At 40.6% G+C, this 22,171-nt stretch overlaps 1 protein-coding gene across 4 annotated transcripts in view; it reads left to right on the plus strand.

Moving 5' to 3' along the window:
• Positions 1 to 22,171, plus strand: part of Erich3 (glutamate rich 3) — a 115,987-nt gene that overhangs the window by 74,017 nt on the left and 19,799 nt on the right. For all 4 annotated transcript variants that reach the window (XM_036190971.1, XM_036190973.1, XM_036190974.1 and 1 more), the window contains 3 exons: positions 5,300 to 5,604; positions 10,548 to 10,763; positions 19,038 to 19,475. In XM_036190971.1, coding sequence (XP_036046864.1) covers positions 5,300 to 5,604; positions 10,548 to 10,763; positions 19,038 to 19,475 — 959 coding nt within the window. The remainder of the gene's footprint in view (positions 1 to 5,299; positions 5,605 to 10,547; positions 10,764 to 19,037; positions 19,476 to 22,171) is intronic.

The raw sequence follows: 22,171 nt of genomic DNA on the forward strand, positions 1-22,171 counted from the left end.
AGTTTTACAGTGGTAATAAAGTCATGGGATGGGATGGGCTCTCTTAAGACCATGAGGACTCCTGACAAGTGAGCTTTGCACCAGGGAGAAGGGGACTGTAGAACAGGAAAGTCAGTTTCTGAAAGTGAAGCCTGAGGGATAATGATCTTGGAGCCAAATGTGCAGCTAGGTTACACACTAGTGCAGTGAAGTTGGATGGGTGTGCTGTGAGGGTGAAGGCCACTCTGGTCAATGAAGCACAGGATGGAGTGTGCAGAGGGACCCACAGTCAGGAAGCAGAGAGGTGAACTACGGGACAGAATCAGACCCTAGCCTGGGATGGTACTGCCTAGTTTCAAGTCTTCCCCACTAAGTTAATTCTCTCTGGAAAAGTCCACACACACACACACACACACACACACACACACACATGCACGCACGCGCACACACACACACACTCACACACTCACTCACACACACACACACTCACACACACACACGCACACGCACGCACACAAAGGTGAGTCTCACTGATATCACAGAAGCTTCTTTATCCCTTCAGGTTGACCATCTGAATTACCCATCCCAACAGGAGCCTGACCATCAACTTGGTGATGCTTATTAGTGACCTTGAGACAAATTATCCAGGCAAGGTGGCAGGGATTAGAGCTTGATCACAGTGGCTTCATATTTTCCAAAGAGGAAAATAATGTTACAGAAAATATTTTGTGAGGAATTTCCCTTTAAAAAATAGTAGTTGTATGGTCCCAGGACTATATAGGGTTTGAAAGATCTTTTTGTTTTCAGGATGGGATATTAATAGCATGAATTTATGTTACTAGATAGTATTGATACATGGAAAAATCACAAAGATACACAGAGGGAAATTGGTAGAGTTTAACCCTTTGGTAGATTTGAGAAACCAGGATTGAGGGTTCAAGTAGAATTTTCAGTCTTGATAAAAGGAGAGACAGCTGTGCAGTGGGTGTTAGGTGGTGGGTATGTTGGCCCCAGCTAGGAAGCTCTGTCCACTCTTGCCATTTTCTAGAATAAGAAATACTTTTCTTGCTGGGTGGTGGTAGCTCACACCTTTAATCCCAGCACTCGGGAGGAAGAGGCGGGTGGATCTCTGTGAGTTTGAGGCCAGCCTGGTCTACATAGGGAGTTACAGGACAGACAGGGCTGTTACACAAAGAAATACCTTTCTTACCTGAAGTTGAGGAGGGGTTGGAGGTTTTAGGGAATAGGCTAGGTGTCAAAACAAAGTCTAGGGACTAGTAGAGTGACAGGTCCAGTGCAGGAGTGTCCAGCTGGGCTTTGCACCCATTGCATTCTGTTTTCAGTTCAGATGCCCTATTTGCGTGCAAATCATTTCAGAGATTTCCACTGAACTCTATGGAAAATGAATGAGTTTATGCTCAGTCATCTGTGCGAAGACAGGGTGTTTGCATGAGAAATGTCCCGTTGGGCATCTGTGTTTGAACACACAGAGTTTGTGCATCTGTGTGGGAAGCAATTTGAACCTTTTGGGAAAGGAGACTTCCTGGAGGAAGTATGACATGGGGGAGGGCATTGAGGTTTTACATCCTGGCTCACTTCCTGTTCTCCCTCTGTGTTTCCTGTATGTGGATGAAATGGGAGGTCTCTGCTTTCTGACTGGCAGTCCTTCCTGGCCATAGGTGAACTCTATTCCTCTTTAATTGTAAGTTAAATGCACCTTCAACCCCTCTGTTGATTCTCATGGGGAGTTTCTATCTCAGTAGCAGAAAAGTAACTAATGCCTGAATAGTCTCCTTGAGTTGTGTAATTGGGAACTGAAATACCAAGCCCTGTGCAGTTTCTTTGGAGGACTAAGAACCAGCATCAACATGTGACTGTTGACATCCACTCTCCTACTCAGTGCTTTCTAGTTCCTTTGCAATTCTGTGTTTTAACATGTGGCCTGTGTATTTATTCTCTTGATCTTTCCAAGACTTTAAAAATAGTTACAAGATTAAAGAGAGAGGCCTTTCACCTTCAAGTGATTTACTTACAGTTCCTAGAGAATAGTTATTTTTTTATTAGCTCCTAAACCACTTCCTTCAGAGACATCAATGAATGCTTGAAGTAGTCTTCTTTGCTGTCTCTCTGTCACAAGTGAGGTAAAGGTCCTCTCATAGTGACAGAAGTGGGCAGGGATAGGTGGACGAGTCTAGAGTCCTGTTTACTTGACTTCTGCTCCACTGGAGATAACTTCAAATATTCTGGTAATTTATTTGAGCTTCAGTAATCAGAATCAACACTGAATTACACTCAGAAACTAAAGAGGTAGTCAGTGATGGGGGAGCCAGATGTTACTCACTTGGTCCAATTCCCTTTGGCAGATGGGCTATAAAGAGTCTGAGCTTGAAACAGGGAGGTTTCAAAGCCTTTACACAGCCACAGCACACATTCAAAGTCATGTGAATCACAGGCTTCAGGCCCTGGGTTTGCTGATGCCACCAATCAAGGAAGAAATGTTTGCACAGAAGGTGAGGCTAATAAGAACATCATGTGAAGATGTGTAGCATCTTTATCCCGAGGAAAGCCACGCACTAAACACATCATAGTGATTGGAAAAGCCCTTATCATGCTTAATTTGGATGAGACACTTGGTTCTCATACCCTCAAGTCTGGCAGCCTGATCTTTAGGTGGAGTGTAAGCACTCTGAGCTTTATCACACAGAGAAATGCTTAAATGTTTGATGGTAGAACTCAGCTCTTACTTTTTGGGGGAAATTGATTAAGAGCAGTTTCCACGCTACTTAAAGACTGAAGATGGCTGAAAATTCAGTAAAATCTTCAGTTTAAGAAATTGCACTTGGGCTTGGAGATACTTCTGTGACTGCCCAAGTATGAAGACCTTTGTACTGAAGGTATACCAAGCTGGATGAGGCTATGTACTTTTTATTTCTCTACAGTGAGATGGAAGTGACAGACTGGTAGCTCCCCAGGGAACCTTGAGGAGCTAACCTGGTGTACAGGGGCTCAGCAGGTGCCAAACCAGATGGAAGGCACAGAGCAACACCTGAGGTTTTCTCTCCACACTCATACACACAGGCCCATATGCACATCATATGCACATGATAAGTAAGAAACTGTCACCAGGTGGTGGTGCACACGCCTTTAATCCTGGCACTTGGGAGGCAGAGGCAGGTGGATCTTTGTGAATTCAAGGCCAGCCTGGACTACCAAGTGAGTTCCAGGAAAGGCACAAAGCTTCACAGAGAAACCCTGTCTCGAAAAACCCTCTACTCCCCCCACCAAAAAAAAAGAAGTTGTCCTTGGATTTGGATCAGGTTGAGGCAGAGTCCAGATTTTGTCATCATTTCTGTTGATTGGACTGGGCTGTGCTCTGACCCCTTCTCACCCATCCACCAGTGATGCAGTCCTGAGATTGTGTGGCATGGGAGAGGCACACTTGTGGTTTTGAGAGGGATAATTATACAGATGAGTGAACACAGAAATGTCTGTCATTATCTAGAATTATCTATAGGCTTTGAAGGACATTTCTCTAGACAACCCTTCCCAGTGAGAATGTGTGAGTAAGTTCTCTAGTGTACCCCACAGAGAGGCATTTGTCTGTCCCTCATCATCACAGGGCCACATGTGGTAGCAGAACTTGTAAAGTAGTGGAGTGGAGTCAGGAGGAGTGGCCACAGACTCCACCACTAACGTGCTAAATGATTTCCAGGAAACCATGGCACTTTTCCCGCCTCATTTTCTCCATTTGTACAGTGGTGATAAGTCATAATTTATTGTGATGTGGGGTACTGAACCCCCTAAGATTTGGGGCACAGTGCTAGAGAAGTGGCTTGGCGGTGTTTAAAAGCACTGCTGCTCTTGCAGAGGACCTGAGTGCTGTTCCCAGCACCACATCAGGAAGCTCATAACTCCCTGTAACTCCATCCAGGGAACCTGATACTTTCTTCTGTGCTCTGTGGACACCTGCACCCATGTGGCACATGTACATACATTTAAGCCACACACATACACACAAGCAACAGAAGAAGTCTTTAAAAATGTATCTTAAATGCACAACAAAGAGCTTGGTCCCAGGGGATTTCAGTTACCTGTTGTCAACATAATCATTTTTGTTGATGTGTTACCAGTATTAGGAGTTTTATGCTGATAACATCTTGAGAGATAGAAAAAGATATATACATATGTGGCAATGTGTTCACACTATTTGTGATATAACAGCTTAAAATCTTCACTGTAACACACTCAAGATGTCTAGGTGGCTCACCAAATTTGACTTGCAATGACTTCTACAAATTGATTCCATTTTTGAAGAACAAAAACTTACCACCAAGATTGCAGAGAAGGGCTTCAAAAGGCATTTTTAAAATCAATAATGGAAATTCTGTTGAAACAAATGCACAGACTCCCACATTACTTAAAGGGAACAACAACAGTAGACTGATTTTGCTTCTTAAAAACTAGTCACAAAACTAGTTTTGAATTGACTGTAAATGCAAGTTGTTAATATGTTCTTAGAATAATGAATTTCAAAGACAGTAACATCTTTTTTCTGATTATTTATATAAGTATTTGTTTAAAAGCTTCATCTTATTTATGTGTACATGCATGTGTATATATGAATTATGGCACATGTGTGTAGGTGCCCTCAGGGGTCAGAAGAGGGCATTGGATTCTTTGGGGTTAGAGTTAGAGATAGTTATGAGGCACCCGACTCATTTTCTGGGAACCAAACTTGTGTCTTCTAGTCCTTCTAGTTCCTCCTGAGAACAGGAGGGACTCTGAACTGCTGAGCCCTCTCTCCATCCACTTGATTATATAATACCTAAGGACAGATGATCTATTTGTCTCTCATCTATCTATCTATCTGTCTGTCTGTCTATCTATCATCTATCTACCAAGTGTATATTATCTATCTATCTGTCTGTCTGTCTGTTTATCTATCATCTATCTGCCATCTGTATATTATCTATTGAATCACTACCTATGTACCTATCTACTTACATATAAAATACTATATATGTAAATCTATAAAATGTTCTCAGAGGCTTTAAGATACAGTTTTTGTAAACATTTGATACTATAGTTCTTGGTTGATGAGAGTTTTAAAATTTTTTATTGTCTTTAAAATTAATAATTTATGTTCATATACAAGATTTTCATATTAAAAGATTATGACTTATTTTAAACTTGTGTATAAGTACACAAGTAGAATATTTCTCATAATTTTATTAGACTATTATACATGTGAGTTCTAAAGTGTGTGACTCTGATAGCGTACTATGAGCTAATAAAGCCTTCATGCTGGTGTTTCTCACAGGTGTATTATTGCCATGGGCCTTGACAGAAAACCATCTCCAACAAAACCTAGGAAGGAAAAGACTGCTGAACAGAAGGAGGAACCACTGAAGAGGAGTCAGGGGAAACTGAGGAAGGAGAGAGAGAATACACCATCGAGAAGGAGCAAGATGGAGGGGAAAGAAACCTTGGTCTCAACCACTTTTTCAGCAGAGGAAATAAAGTCAGGCATCGGAGAAGTGAGAACAGCTATGGAGGAAATGGAATGGAAGGGCGAGTCAGGACGAGATGTTTGGGAAGAGGACCAGGAAAACGCTTTTAAATACGGTAACCCAGAACAGACTTCACTCATTGTTGCTGATCTGTGGACTGTTGCTTAGCTCTAATCTGTAGGCAGCCATGCCATGCTTCTTTTACTGTTTCTTGTGGAGTTCCAAGTTCTTTTTCCAAGAGAGGTTATCTGGCTCAGAAGTGTTGATGTACTTTCCGTGTGTATGAGGATACACAGAAGTTTCTATCTTGCTAGCTAGAGTCAGAACTCATTCCTGTAAAGACCATTCAATCAAACAGAATTTTGTCTATTTCTTTAGTTTTTGACTGTGAATGTAGGAGTAACATTGACTATCACTTCAGGGTTGGTAAGTACAATATACAAGCATTTGGTGCTAGGACATTATACACTAACAGCAGCTTGTATTCATTTTGAAGTCCTAGAGCCTACCTGTCTTGTGTTTCTCTCTCACCTCTCCATCTCCCTCTGCCTCTTCCTCTCCCCCTTTCCCTCTCCCTTCTCTTTCCCCTTCCCTTACTTCTCTCTATCATTCTCCCTCCACAAAAATATGTAAATATACAAACACACAAACACACTCAGATACACACAATCCCACACCCGCACAGTGGAAGTAACAATGATAACATTGCTAGGCTCAGAGCAGTGTGCCAGGTACTTCCTCACTCTCTCCATTGTTCCTACCTCCATTTTACAGCTGGGAAGATGGGTGCCACTCATGCACAGACACCATAACTGAACCAGATCGTACCCAGGTGGATCTACTCTCAAACTATTAAGTCATTCTCTCTGTACCAGTGGTCTCAGGTACTGCATGGCTGCCTGCGATATTCCTAAGGAGTCAGGAAGGGTGACACACAGAACACAAAGGCTATCTTAGAGCAACAGTGGCCACAGGTCAGGGTTTGCTGTGGAGGGTCTGGCCTCTTAGAATCTCCTTTTTTTATGTTGCTGCACAAGGATTTCAGAAATCCTGGGGCAGGAGGCAACAAAAAACAGAGTGTTGAGCCTCATATGTTGATGACATTGATAATGGGGCTATTTGAACTGGGATTTCACTTGTAATGCTGGCACCCTGTTCACTTCTTTCTATAATCCTTCCTACTTCTTACTCTTCCCTGGACTGGGGAATTTGAAGATATCAGAGGTCACTACAGTGGTTACAGAGAGCTTCTTCCCAGTGATTCCTCCCATAAGATAGAGGCTTGAAGAGACTGGGCTGTCAAGAAGAGGCCCCTTTCCATTATTTTCCTCTTTTACAAACATGGCTGTGTTAGGACCATGCCCTTTAGCCTGAGTTCTGTCTTCTGTGTTGGTGAGTTAATGGGTTTTAATTGCCAACTCCATGAGGATTCAGAGAGAACTAGAATTATATCACAGCTCTCTGCCTGGTTGTGGCTCATCATGGAGCTAGAGCCAGGTTAGGAGAAACTGTGCCACACTTGATCACCTGGTGCTCCTCCCTCTAAGGGGGGATTCAAGATAACACTCCAGCTGAGTGCTCTAGAAGAACTTGGGAGGAGGGCAGAAGCTGGTAGAAGAAGGGCGTTCCAGCACACACCACTGTTCCAGCACACACCACTGTTCCAGCACACACCACTGTTCCAGCACACACCACTGTTCCAGCACACACCACTGTTCCAGCACACACCTCCAGCTCATTCCTAGTTAAGGCAGGAGTGGGTGACACAAGGGTGGCCTGACTTGGACTTTTATGAGAACAGAGGGCTGGAGGCTGAGGAGGGCTGAGCTTTCCTAGGGTGAAGAAAGCTGTAGCTCAGAGCTAAGGCAAGGTTCAATTTTAAGTTTTGTGGGAAAACACAGAAGCCTGTCAAAAATAGGCTGTTTCTGTTTTCCCTGAACTTTCCTTCTGTTTGCTGCCCCATTTTAAAGTATGCCTGTAACTGCCCTGACTGAGGCCACTGGACTGCTCTGATCTAAACTGGGTGCCTCCAATAATGTATGTTGCTCCCACATGACCACACTTTCATGTGATTTGTCCTGTTCAATACCAGTCCCTTCACTACACAGTGACAACCAATACCAGTCCCTTCACTACATAGTGACAACTCCCATTACTACTGACCCACACTGTTTCTAATAACCTATGAGCTCACGGACTCAGCCGAGTATCACTGCTTCTAAGAGCACCACAGCTTTGTGCTAAGCATGGTGTGAATGAAGACATTAAAGCTTAAAGATGTTAAATTGCCTGAGGTCACATGACTAGGAATTGTTCTATCTGGGTATAGGACACATGACTGTCTGATGTGCAAAACCTTTTATTTCACTGTTTTTTTTTTTTTTTTGGCTTATCTTGTGACTAGCAGCAAATATCTACAAAATAATAAATGTGTGGGACTGGGGAGATGGTTCAGTGGGTAAGGGAACTTACTACTTAAGCATGAGGATCTGAGTTCAACCTCTCAGAACCCCTGTAAAAGGCTGGGCATAGTCACTTGAACCTGTAACCCCAGCACTATGGGAGGGTGAAGCCAGAAGGATCCCTGGAGGATTGTTTGTTGCCAGCAGTCTAAGTTCAGGTTCAATGAGAGACCCTGTCTCAAAGGAGGAAGATGGAAATTATAAAGGGTGATAGAGCAGGACACCTGACGTCCACATGAAAGAATAGGGTACACACACACACACACACACACACACACACACACACACACACAACCCTAACTATGTGCATGTGTGTATGCTCTGCAGGTAAACTAAACTCTTCTTATGACGTCCTCTACAAACACTGTAAAGTGACTTCTAGGGTTTCTTTGATCTCATTCCTCTTAGATTTGCCCCAGTTTATCTATGGAGGTTTGTCCCAAGATGCTCTACTAATGCCTAAAGCCACAGATAATGCTGAACCCTGTATGTATTTTCATATATACATACATTCCCATAATAAAATGTAGTTCATAGATTAGGCACAAAAGATTAATAGCAATAACTCCTACAATGGAATAATTATGAGAATACATTGCAAGGGTAGACCTGGGGTCTAGCTCAGTGGTACAAAGCTTGCCTAGCACTCACAAGGCCTTGAATTCAGCCTCCAGAGGGTACATGGATTCTCTGGTAAAAATTAATGAAAAATCACACTTTTTAAAATTTCTGGAAATGTCCATGTAATATTTTCTGACTGCATTTGAGCATGTGTGAGTCAAACCACACAAAGTTAAAAACTATGGCTAAAGGGAGGGCTGCCCTCAATTAGTTCTAAGCAAAACCCCACAGAATGAACTCCTCAAGTGTCAGAAGTAACCACTGAGACATCTGTATTAGATGATCATCTTTTTCTTGTGTGCTGAAATCCTGTTTCCTCAGCAGGGCCTGGAGACTCCTCAGTGCAGGAGTTAGCTTACTGCTAGACCTCCTTTTTCTTCAGTTCCATACTCTTCCACATAGAAAACTTTCAGATAAAACTTACTAATGAAATGAATTAATTTATTAAATTAATTACAATTTCAGTTAAAGCTTATGAAATTGCCCCAGTGGCTGGAGTGGTGGCACAGCTTTTAAGAGCTCTTGCTGCTCTTCCAGGGTACCTGGGTTTGGTTCCCATCACCCACAGGCAGTGGCTCACATCCTCTTGACTCCACCTCCAGAAGGTCTAATGCTCTCTTGGCCTCTGTGGGCACTTGCACATATGTGGCGCGCGCGCGCGCGCACACACACACACACACACACACACACACATAAATAAAAATAACATCTTACAAATAATTGCCCTGTAAATTGCTCAGCAATATTTAAATATTAATCTCTTTATTTTCTTTCTATTTGCTCTTTGTGTGTTAAAACATGAACAAATTTCCTCACCCTGTCATTTCATCTACGACTTTGTTTTACAGACACTTACATTCCTTAGGTGTGCAAAATCTCATGTTATCTTGGTGTGCCCACTTTGCTATTATTTCTACCTCACTTTTCTCACAGAATAAACAATTGCTATGCATAGGGTACTTATTTCAGAATTAACTTTAATTGATTAGGGTGGGCAGTTCTCAAGTACATTACCCAGGAGGCCTCCCCCACCAGAAAAGCTAGAATATCTAATAACTGAAACACATAAAAATTGGGAAATCTTTATTTTCTTATATCTTTTAGATTGAAGATAATTTTTTACTTGCTTAATTGGTTCTGCATGAGAGCCTCTTGCTGTCTATCTTTGGCATGCTGTCACTTTGAGATTTTTAGTTTGGGGTGGGGAATAAAGAGCAAACAATTAAATATGAAAGGTGAAAAATTATAACCACGAGAGACAGCTGGAGTTTATGTGATGTGACAATTTGCTTTCCCTGGTACAAATTTGCTTGTTCCTGTAGGGACTGAAGTAAATTTGAGACTGTGACAGTGATGTTTTCTTTTCTAGAGTTTGTATTCTGGAGTTGTAATTATTTTGTGTGTTGTATGGGTGAACACTATACATGGCTCCTGTTGTGGCTTAGCTGTAGAATCATCTTTAAATCTTTTCTCAGTGTTCATTAGTTTCTCAACATGCTATTCTCTCAGGCCCTTTGGATGTGATTAATTGAATTTTTCCACTTCACTATTCATTAGAGTGATATCCAAATATTTTGAACAATCTTCATATGAAATATGACCTCACTAGGTCTCCAGATTAACTTCCATTATTGCAATCCTGTTTTTTTTTCATTTTTAATTTACTTCTCATTTATTCTTTCATATAAAGTCCCCTCTTTCCATTTCGGCCACTGTGGTAGTGGTATCCCTTTGTAAATGAGCCTTTATTAGCTTCCAGCCTTGTCGTTGAGGGTTTCATGTCTCTGTGCTGTTGTGTGTAGCTGATTGCCATCTTTGATCATTTGCTGTTAGTCCTCCCTATCCCCTAACTGTGTGAAGAAGCAAAGAAAGACCCAGGAAAGAGAGGACAATGGAACCGAGTTCTCATTAGAGTGAAAGGGTTGAAGCGCCCAGGGTTCTGTTCTCATTGTCACTGTGCAGTTTTTTCTTTCAGACTACGAAGAAGATTTCGAAGTAGATGAGGAAAAACAAGATGAGAGAGCCGAAGACGAGGGTCAGGCTGAAGATCAGATGAGTGTAACATCCAAGTCACCCACCGAAGGAGAAAAAGATAACTTAAGCCTTGAAAAGGAGGAGGCACCAGATGTCCACAACAGGGACAATTGTGAGGATGATGGGTGCTCGGACAGTGAAGAGGAGGATAGACAAGGCAGGTTGCAGAGTGTCTCACAGTGTGCTTGCAACTTCTCTTTCTGTAATAGTTAATAAGACAGACATTCGTATTGCCTGACCCAAGAGTCCCAGCCAGCCACCCTTAAGTGCATTTCTGAATTGAAGAGCTTTTTCTTAGTCTGTTCACTTTCCTTAGTTTGGGAAATTTTAGCAAGATGTCAGATTAGGCTTGTAGTGACCTGTGCTCTGTCTAGTTAGAAAGTTGTTATATACATTTATCTCAAACTATTTCAACACACACACACACACACACACACACACACACACACACACACACACACAGAGAGAGAGAGAGAGAGAGAGAGAGAGAGAGAGAGAGAGAGAGAGACAGAGACAGAGACAGAGGGAGACAGAGACGGAGAGAGAGACAGAGACATAGAAACAGAGACAGAGAGAGAGACAGAGAGAAACAGAGAGAAGAGAGGGGGTGAGAGAGTGAGTCCAAGTAGCTCCTTTAAGGGTATTCCAGAGGCTTACTGAGGTAGACTGTTCTTTTGGGTAAGGGGTTTATTGAAAACGTTAGAGAAATAGCAGCATGACAGGTGTCTCCATAGTTTCCAAAGGTCTTATGTAGTATTACTGATGAGTAGCCCATGATACCTGCTTGCAGCAAGACTGATGGCAGAAGACACCACAGGAGACATATCCCTTTCCTCATCCCAGAACCAAGAGAGCTCAAACTCTAGTCCGCACCCTTTCCTTCCTGTGTATCTTCTCTATCCAAACTGTTGGCTTCTCTATGGCCAATTATGGTCAGCTAGTCACTGTCTCCACATCCTGAATAAAGGTATAACTTTATTGCTAGTCTCGGGAGTGTGAGAGTGCAATCAAAATATTCCACAACAAATTTAAGCAAACTTGTTCTAATAGTTAATGTACATGAATTTAAGGCAGAATTTTATAGAGTAAAAAAGAAAATGGTTTTGTTTCAAAGCAGAAATGCATCCATGAGTATGTGAACAGCATATTTAGTACTAAACTCCCTGACAGTCAAGGTAAAGAGTGAATGAAACACAATTAGAAAAAGCAGAATGAAGTTGACTTAGAATATTTGCAAACAAGATTGACGTTCATCTATATTACAATGCTCAAACATTTAAGTATTTTAATATGTTGAAATGGATATTTTCTATAGATATTTACATTTATGTTTGTACACTAGATGTGTGTAAAATGTAATGTCTCGTCTCAGTTGAATATACATATGGAGTTTAGGTTATAGTACTATGAGTACTATGACTCAAAGCTAAATAATTCAATAGCAAATGGTGTTATCTTATAGAAAAATGTTTCATCTTAGTCAATATTTTAAAAGAAATCACCCATGTGACTTGTCTGTAGATATATTTAAAATGTGTTTGGCTATATATATAAGCAAGTCAGAACACAAACGCTTGGGTTTCCACTTCCGTTGTAATAATGTGAGATTATTAGAGCACTGTTGTCACAAAAATCTGTGAACTCCTAGACTATCTATTTGTCTGAGCTTTGTATTTTCTGGAGGCCAAACAGATTTTCCTAATACAGTACGTTTTTATGTTCACCAAGAGAAGGGTATGGGCAGGTCTTGTATCTTCTTTGTAGGGACAGCTTTGATTTTTTGTGCCATGATTACTGAATAACTGATAGAAATGGAGAGTTTGGTGCTGGCTAGCTGCTTGTGTGTCTCTGACTGGAAATGCATCCAGTAACTTGCACTGCTGTGGCTCATATGATGATTCCTGTTTATGAAGACCCTACTACATGCTGAGTTCCATATGAACATGTTGGATGAATTATCCCCATTTACCTTAAAAGCAATTACTTTCCACTTTGATCTACATTTTACAATATGAAAACTTACAAGTAGTGAAATGAAACAATTCCAAAGTCACATAGGCAGGAAGTTCTGCAATTCAGTTACAATTATTATAACCAAATTTCAAAACCTGTACTTTGGAGAAAAGATAACATTTTTTGAAATCAGAACATGTCCATCTACCTACAACTAAAGGAACTTTTTAACCCAGTGAAAAGAATTTGTTTCTTGGAGTCTCTATAGTTAAGGGTCTTTTTGATTTCTTTTGCTACCTCTGTTTTCTTGTTTAGCCTGTTTAGTTTCTATGAAGGGGAATTAAAAACAGAGTTTCTAAATTGCACTAGGTTGTCCTTCCTCTCCATGAAGAAGTGTTCCTCTCCATTCCTTGGCCTTGCAAAGTCTCCATTCAGTGGAGCAGTTTGCGCTAAGCCCTTAAACCCTATCCCATGGGAGGTCAGTCAGTTTTCAGACATGCCCCATGTATTAAATTTTGTCTCTCAAATTACACAAATGAATAGCACACAAAACCACACTTAGAAAGCCAGGATGGTGTGTTGTTTTTTGCTGTTTCTCATAAAAACATCACAAGGGATTTTGTAACTATTTTTTAAAAGGCTTACTGACATCATACCTTCTAAGGTCTTTAGCTGCTCTTGTGGTCTCTGCCTAATGTTCATGTTACATGGTTCTTAGGATATTTACTGGGAAAGTGTAGATTTGCACAGAAGCAGGATATATAATGTTTTAAACAGTTGTAGAAGGAGAGCTATCAGAACCGTCACTTCACAAATGCTGGAAAATTTTTGAGACAAAATTGAACTGGCAAGCTATTTTCTCTTGTCATTTCAATAATGGAATTATCAAAGTGTCCATGCAAAGGACCCCTTCAAGTCCTGAGTGTACAAACATTGCCACATTGCCAGTGTTCTGAGACACCATCAGCTCACCGCTTGTCTGCCTGTCCTCCCAAGAGGCCTCCCGTCTTCTGACCCTTTATTTTGATCAAATTCCTTTGTGTTACTCAAAACTGTGCCTCTTAGTATGTGATGTGTGAGAACTAATACGTAACATTTATTAAAAATGACAATATCATGCTGTGGATTTCATGGAAAATACAGCATTTTACCTACAAAAGTGTGAGAGGCATAGCTTGGGCATGGATTCCCAGACACTGGTTCATCCCTCTTATTGACATGATTAAGAATCTTGCTGTTAGTATTTGGATGTGTTTCATTTGAACCTGCCTGCACCTGTTCCCAGGGGCAAACAATTGCCCAGACTGTCACTCTCATGACAAGTCAGCCCTGTTTAAACTGCCAGCTAACACTTGCACTACACACTTTGATGAATACACTGCCGAGTGGCCCATGAGTGATGGAGGAGAGCTGACTGAGAGAGGACCCTGCTCCCGGAATGATGTGTGCAGCTTCCTGCCATTTAAAAGGAATGGCAGCTTCTGATCTCTGCATTTGTGTTTGCAACCCCAAACACTAATTTACCAGCAGAAAATGTTTTGTCAAAGATGAATGCTGTAAGTCTGATGGGGAAAACACTGTGTGAGCAGAAATGTACCTTTCATGGGCAGTTTGGGTAATAATGCCTTGAGACGAAGGGAAAGGACAAATAGTTCCTCATGAGAGAGAAGGGAGAGGCAGTGAACACAGACTAGAGATCAAGAGACAGATGGCGTTGTTTCTCAGAGTACTCAAAAAGCCAGACTTGAAGCATTTATTTGTCTTATAATAGTTCATTGTTGTATTTTTCAGTTTGATAAAGTAGATCTCATAGACCTAAAATCTCAGAGCACAAAACATTCAATTTACTTCACATTAAGATTCTTACCATTTAGGGATTTTATTTATTTAACTTAAATATATTTTTTTGAAGATTTCATATATGTATACAGTATATTTTGGTCATATTTGCTTGACTATCTATGGACTTGAAGAAAAGCATTGTTGACATTGTATTTGGTATGGCACCATGTTCTTGAGTACTGCAGTGCAGTGTGCCCACATCTTGGACAGGGAAAGCCATAAGGAGATTATACACAATGTATAGACAGACTTTATATGTTAATTTTTGCATGACTAGTCATTATTTGTTTATTTTATTTTATATGTATGAGTGTTTGCCTGCATGCGTGCAAGTACATGGTATACCTGCTTGGTACCTGTGGAGGCCATAAAAAGGCTTTGTGTGCCTTGTAACTGGAGTTTTAGATAGGTGTAAATTGCTAAGTGTGTGCTGAGAACAAAACCCAAGTCCTCTGCAAGCACAGGAAGTACTTTTAACTGCCAAGCCATCTCTCCAGCCCCTGTTAGTCAATTCTTGATAACATGGGTTCCTTAACCCATTGTTGACTGCTAAGGTAGGAAGTCACAGATTTAAGAAAGATGCTTAAATCCACCAATGCTGTTTACATGAAATATTTTCAAATGACTTCTTTCGCTATGGTTTGGTCTTTTTGATGCATGATCTCACTATGTGGCTGAGGCTGGCCTTGAACTTGAGATCCTTCTGTCTCAGCCTCCCACATGCTGGGAACAGAAGCATATGCCACCATATTAGGCTTCTCTACACTTCTGAACCCACATGATATGTGTAGTAATGATGTTACTCAGTAAACTAATAAAGGAAGCTTGACTGACTAGATCATTATACAAACACATAAAGATGTAGGCTGCACAGTATGATGTGATTTGTTCTGGTCTCAATACCAGATTCACCATACAGCTTAGCAAGTTTAATCAGTGTAAAGTATAAAGGTGGCTGCATTCTGGAGCCCTTCCTCCTGCCATTGCTCTGTTGTCAGCAGATATGTCCTTATAAGACAATGTATATGTTTAACTCACTGGTGACTTGACATATTTCAGTGAGTGATAATTACCTGTTGGAGGTTGTATGCCTGATCTTACAACAAATGATGAGCTCATATGTCAGTTTAACTTACATTTCTACATTTTAAAACATCTATTCATTCTAGAACAGAGGTTCTCAACTTATGGGTTGTGAATCCTACAGGGGTAGAATATTGGATATCCTGCATATTGGATATTTACATTATGATCCACAACAGTGGCAAAGTTACAGTTATGAAGTAGGAAAAAGATAATTTGTGGTTGGGGGTTACCACAACATGAGGAACTGTACTAAAGAGTAACAACATTAAGAATGTTGAGTTCTACTGTTTTACAATGTTCACTGAGTATCAGTTACTTGTCATTAGATATTGTATGTGAAGATTTTACCTGAACCCCAATACCTGGTATGAGATAGAAATAGTTTACAAACTCATGAATATAAGCAGGAGTCATTAGTAGTATATAAGAACTCATGTGTAAGGCTAAATCTTAAGGAAGTAAGAGTGTCATTTGTGAAGTGAAGATTTTGTTTTGAATTCTTAAACCTTAGTAATAAGAAAGATACTATTGGTAATACAGTTGGAAAGAGTTGTGGCTCCATGGGCTTGATATAAATCACTAGCCAAAATTAACCACTTTAAGCTGTATAATTAAACCAGGGTAGCTGAGGTTCTAGCTTAACAACAACAGCAAAGAAACAGAATAATGTAAAAACAAGGACTTTGAGGAACTAGCAGATGTTAAAGTATGCTGCAAGCTGAAGAGAGAGGGAATGATTAAAGAGCCAGACTTACCCTTGTCACAGACTCACGACAGTGCAGGTGCTCATGGTGAGAAGAGTGTAGTCATCCGTGAAGAGAGCTCTTCATGGCGACTACTGGAAATGAACAAACACTTCAAATAAGCAGTAGAGTTACTTATCTGTTCTGCAAAAGTGAGCAAAGAATTAGTCATTGAAGAGCATGCCATCTCTGTGGAAGCAAAGGCCATGGCTTTCTTTTCTTTGTAGATTATTTCCTGGCACATAGGATCGTCTCAGCATTAAGGGATGGGTTATTTCATGCAGACAATCTATATTGTCAGTGGCAAGAAGAAAGGAGGAAGGGTGGGGATTGAATGATTATTAAGGGGGAAACAGTCATCCTGCTTGGGACAGGAAACAGTGGGAAACAGGCAGCTGGCTCTGGCAGAGCCTCAGACACTGAGGGCAGAGTTTTTCCTGGACAAGGCCATCAACAACAGGCTCTCTCAGCAACAGAACCAGGACTTTGTGGAACAAATGGAATCAAGCAAGAGGCTGTTGCTTTATTATGTGCCTCTAATAGTCTCTCCATTCTAATGACAATTTCATATGTCCTCCAAGTTGCTTTATTTGGAAGCTTTTATATAAATATTTCCTTATTTCTAAGAGAAGAAATGTAATTCACTGTGGAAGTCCTACTGCATGAACCTGAGCATTTCCTCTAAGCCCTGTCTTACCCCAGGGTCTGTAGAAAAATGGAGCAAGAAGTGAGAGTGAGAGTAAACCACACCAGGAGATGAGGGAGGAATCTGAAAATGGAAATGAGTTTGTATTGGAGGTCAGATGCCCTTGCCTCCATGAGGCTGCTCATTTTCCCATCTTTCCTGATTGTACTCAAAATTGAACCAGGATTAGCTGTCAGCCTTTTGAAATAATATAATATACCTAAGAGAAGTCACTAAAAACTATGGAGGGGGTAGCCACTTCTTATTATCCTGTAAACAATTTACAGAGCACAAAGTGGGAATCATCCTGCTGATACTCAGATGGCCCGTGCAGTCCTGGGGTCTCTGAGCAAGCTGAATGTCATGTCCTAGCTAATAGTGCATTGGTTAGGGACATCCATGGAACCACTGAGAAGAGTGAGTTGTTTCTCTTAAAAATTTTTGGGGAACAGAGAATGAATGGCCTAAATAAGGATTCTGTTGAAGCACAGGAGTCACACTGTACTTTCCGAGGTGAAGACGGTTGCTGCTTAAAGAAACCTCTCCTCATTGGTACCTTGGTAGTCTGGGCCTCACTTGTATCTTCTTGGAAGTGTTGGTATGTCTATGTGGCTATAGACTGAGAGGATGTGTCACAGAGAGCTGGCAGAGCCAGAGGGACGGGGGAAGAGGAAGGAAAGGCTGGTATTTTTATTTAGTTAGTTTTCATCTTTAGAGCCACATTAGCTGGCACAGTGACAAAGTCCACTAAGTGAATGTGGAACACAGAGGAAATAAATCTGGAAAACTAGGAGGCACCAAAGAGTCTCATATTCTTTACTAATGTTTGGTCCCTGATACCCCAAAGATATAGTATTTTGTATAAAATAACTTTAAGTTCAGGGCAATTGTTTTATGAAGCAAACACAAACTTATGTTTCTCTTGTTGGAAGCAATATAATAAGGGACTTTGACATTGTACCTCCTCCTTACACAGATTCGACATGGAGGTCTGTTCTTGGATGCTTTCACAGCCTTTGGGGCTCATATGAAAGCCATTTTTGACTACTACATGTGTCTAGTATATATCTGTGGCTCCATCTGGGAGTGTGTCTGAGGCCTCTATTTTTGCTCTGGAGTTTGCCTCCTGGTTTCTCATCCTCGTCTTCTTCTAGGGATTGCCTTAGGTTACTGGAATTTCTTCACCCTTGGGCATAAAATGCCTGGAGAAACCATGGAGTATCTATCCCCCTAGGGTGGCCCATAGCTAATATCTGGTTCTAAGTGAGAAAATGCAGCTCCCTCTTCATTTCATTATATCTTTCTAGGACAACTCCCAACTGATTTGAGCTGATCCCTGAAAAAGCTCATTGACTGGCTGTCTCCCATCCTTGCTTGGCTTCCTAACTCCCCGAAGACGTTCTCTTGGAGCTTACACAGTGATCTTCTTCTCAGGCAGCTTCCTTTTGATATTTTGCTTTCAGGGACTACATACATACATAGCCTAAAAGCATTTACTAATGCCCACTTACTTTGTAAGTGCAAAGATGGTTCCCAGATGCCAGTGTTCTGGAGTGGTAGACTTTACAATAGATAAAAGTAATTGACATTACTGCTGTGGCTAAACAGTAGAAGTAAATATGTGTTCTTATAAAAACAAAGCAGCATTCAAAATTTTCTACTAACAAGATATTTATAGTTTTTCTAAAGTTTCTCTAAGAAAATCCAAACCTGGACTTGGTTTTCTGTTAAATGTGATCTATTAAAAACTTTCATCATTCATAAGCTGGGTTAGGGACACACGCCTGCTATACCAGCAGTTGGGAGGTAGGGTCTAAAACACCTGGAGTGTGAAGGCTGTGTGAGATGTATAGTGAAACTCTGTCTCAAAATAACAAGACAAAATAAAACAACAACAACAACAAAAAATAAAAAATAAATAAAAACCAAGCCAAAACAAAAAATCTTATTAGTTTTTATATCAGTTCTTATTTATCAGGACAATAATATAGAATATACCGAGGGAACAATTTCCCCTAAAGTATATTTATTAAAGATTTAATATTATTTTTTCCCAATATGGTTCCATATCAGCTGATAAATTTAGGATATAACAAAGATGTTATCACTTTTATTTTTGCAGATACTAAGACCCTTTCATCGATCTCATCTAGAAGTCACCTGTATTCTAGTGACAGTGAAGACGAATCTACGGAGCTGTGTGCAGAAGACCACTCTGGAAACAGTACAGGGGGAAGTTCCACAAATTCCTCTTCTCATGACCTACAGGAAAATGATGACCAAAGAAAATTCCACTTTCCAGTCGAAGAGTCCTTGGAAGCTGAGATTGAAGAGCAAGAAATGACAAAAGTAGATGTGGATAGCGGCTCTCCATTGACAGAGGTTAGATATACACATGATACTGAGGAAGAGCCAACAGAGGGAACCCAAGAGATTATAGAAGCCAAGACGTCTAGGCAGTCTGTTTCTCCAGAGGCAAAGGCTAAAAGTCACTTCCAGGTAGGAGGCACAACTGTGGTGGAGGACAGAAAAGCAGGCCTCCCTGGGCTGGAAGAAGAGGGTAAGTACAGCCAGTGAGGTGATGCGCTCACATACCTGTGCATGGAAACTGATTTGGTCATTGCGACTGCCAGAGCTGGGCAATCAGTCTGGATGATTCTGGAAGAATTCTATATTTCCCTTTCTTCTTGTCACAGAATTTCATGTGTATTTTCAGCTTGCTGTTTTCCTTCTCCTACATTTTAAAAATGACTTGATCATTCTTACATAGCCTGTTTCCTATTTTCTGTAAATTCCTTCCTATGGTAATTCTATCTCAAAAGTCAAATAAACACCATGCATGTGTGAAGTCAAAGATATGTCTGGCTTCTTAGAGGTCTATGCTAACATCGCTGTTAATTCTGAGTCATAGATACATTTGTATATGTACAGCTCATGTGGATGGTGCTTAGCATGTCTTATGCATGGTTGTATGTTGGATGTGAACTTACTGCATCATACCACTGCCATCTCATCTCTCCAGGGGAAGCAGCTATTTCTTAAGAAAATTGTGTTGCCAAGGACTGTACATCCAAGGGGCTGTCCCAGAATCGGGTCAGGAGGAGTGGCCCCAGAGTTTCTAGAGACTTCCATTGTCCTCCTGTCACTAAACAGATTTAGATGAAAATGTTGAAATTCCCCAAGATGTTTCAATCTTCACTTTGAACTATCCTCTGACACCAGCTCTCTCATGATGGCTGGGTTTCCAGGGTGTGTCCTGTTTGACAAGAGAAGTTTAGGGTGTGGGACAAGGTGCCCCAGGAGCACAGACATGTGAAAGGTCGGAGGCTTCTGTCACCTTGGAGAAACAGGAACGGACAGAGCTCAGGCTGTGGCTGGTGGATTGTGTTTCCCTGACAGCAGCTTCTCAAAGAGCACCCTGCACTCTGCCAGGCCTCCAGCCCCACCAAACTCTCGTCTGCCTCCCTGGCAGTGCAGCAGGCATTTGGCTGGGCTCCCACTTAACTTTGTTTCACATTTTAATATTATGAATTCCAACTATGTTTAAAAAACTTGGAGTGCTTTTAATCGCTATACGTGTTAGATCTCTAGAAGCTATTTTTAAACTAGTCAGGCCTATATCTAGGACTACAGGATATTGAACAAATACCTGTCTGTTGAACTGTTTATGTAACCTTGTAGTATGTCATGGCAGTATCGTCAAGACGAATGTAATGGAGCTCCTCCCAGAAAGTGTTAGACAGCTTGACAACTGGACTGATGTCACTAATTATATCTAAAATTGCAGAAGGGATGTGATGAGATGGAATTTCAAAGTAAGACAAGTCCCATGTGGCTATGATCACTTTGATATGGCTGCTAAACGTGACCTGAACTAGGATAGTAATAGTAGACAAGCTAATGTGGAGGGAGAAAGCTCTTCAGGCCTCAACCCCAGACAAAGAGCTACAGGGAATTAAGGAATGCTGGGAGTTGGGGAAATAGTTTATCTCAGGGAGGAGCATACCAATTGATTGTCCAACACCAAATGATCAGTCTTGAAGACAAATACAAGTAACATTGTATGCACTGAGCAGGCTGTATTTACATATTTAGTTATATATATATGACACACACACATACACACACACACACACACCAATTAAAAAAAAGAGGCCATAACTTTGAAGGAAAGCAAGGGAAATCCAAGGGAGGTGCTTGGAGAGAGGAAAGGGAAGGAGGGAATGATGTAATTACATTGTATTCTCAAAATTTATTTAAAAAAGAAAGCAAGCTTTCTTGAAGAATATGCTTGATAAAGATTTTAAGGCTGGATGCAAGTCTGAAGGTAGGGACCCAAGACAAAGTGCTCCAGATATTGGGTCTTCAATTTGATTCCATTGGTTCACATGTTGGTTTTTATGCCAGTACCAAGCTGTTTTTTTTATTATGGTAGCTCTATAGTAGAGCTTGAGGTTGGGGATCATGATGCCTCTAGAGGTTGTTTTATTGTACAGGATTCTTTTGGCTATCCTGGGTTTTTTGTTTTTCCATATGAAGTTGAGTATTATTCTTTCCAGGTCTGTGAAGAATTGTGTTGGTGATTTGATGGGGATTGCATTGAATCTGTAGATTGCTTTTGGTAAGATCGCCATTTTTACATTGGGAAACATTGTAGTTGATACCCCCAATTTCATATTTTTATAATATTTTTATTAATATAGGTTTGACACTAGAAGGCAAGGGATAAGACTTTAATCTTTGTCAAGCTTTAATACATGAGATAAGTTTAATTGCTAGGATGTTTATTTTTTCATTAATATCTCTATAAATACATATGGGATAACATCTATAAACTAGAGAAAGGTAGTGTAAAATTACTCATGCATTTATTACATGAAAAATCACTTTCATTTTTTGGTCAGTCTTTCAATGTTCAAACTGACATTTTACAGTTAATTGTAAATTTATAAAGCTTTTGTAAAGCATGATCTGCCTCATACTTTAATATGACCCTATAAGCATTTCTTTGTGGCCTTAAAGAGCATCCTTAATGTCCATGTATTCCATCCTGGGGTTTCCTCGGAAGCTAATCAATTCCCTACTGCTGGATGTTTATATTTTTCCATTTTCATCATGACACATTTTTTATTCTCATTATGATTAGCAGTACTTTAGAGTTTGACTACCTAACTTATTTCAAATTCACAAATTTTCCTCAAGATAGGTTATAAAAGCTATAATTACTTTGTCAAAAGTTACATATTTTTGTGGGCC

Source organism: Onychomys torridus, chromosome 6 (genome assembly GCF_903995425.1).
Source record: "Onychomys torridus chromosome 6, mOncTor1.1, whole genome shotgun sequence".
NCBI lineage: Eukaryota > Metazoa > Chordata > Mammalia > Rodentia > Cricetidae > Onychomys > Onychomys torridus.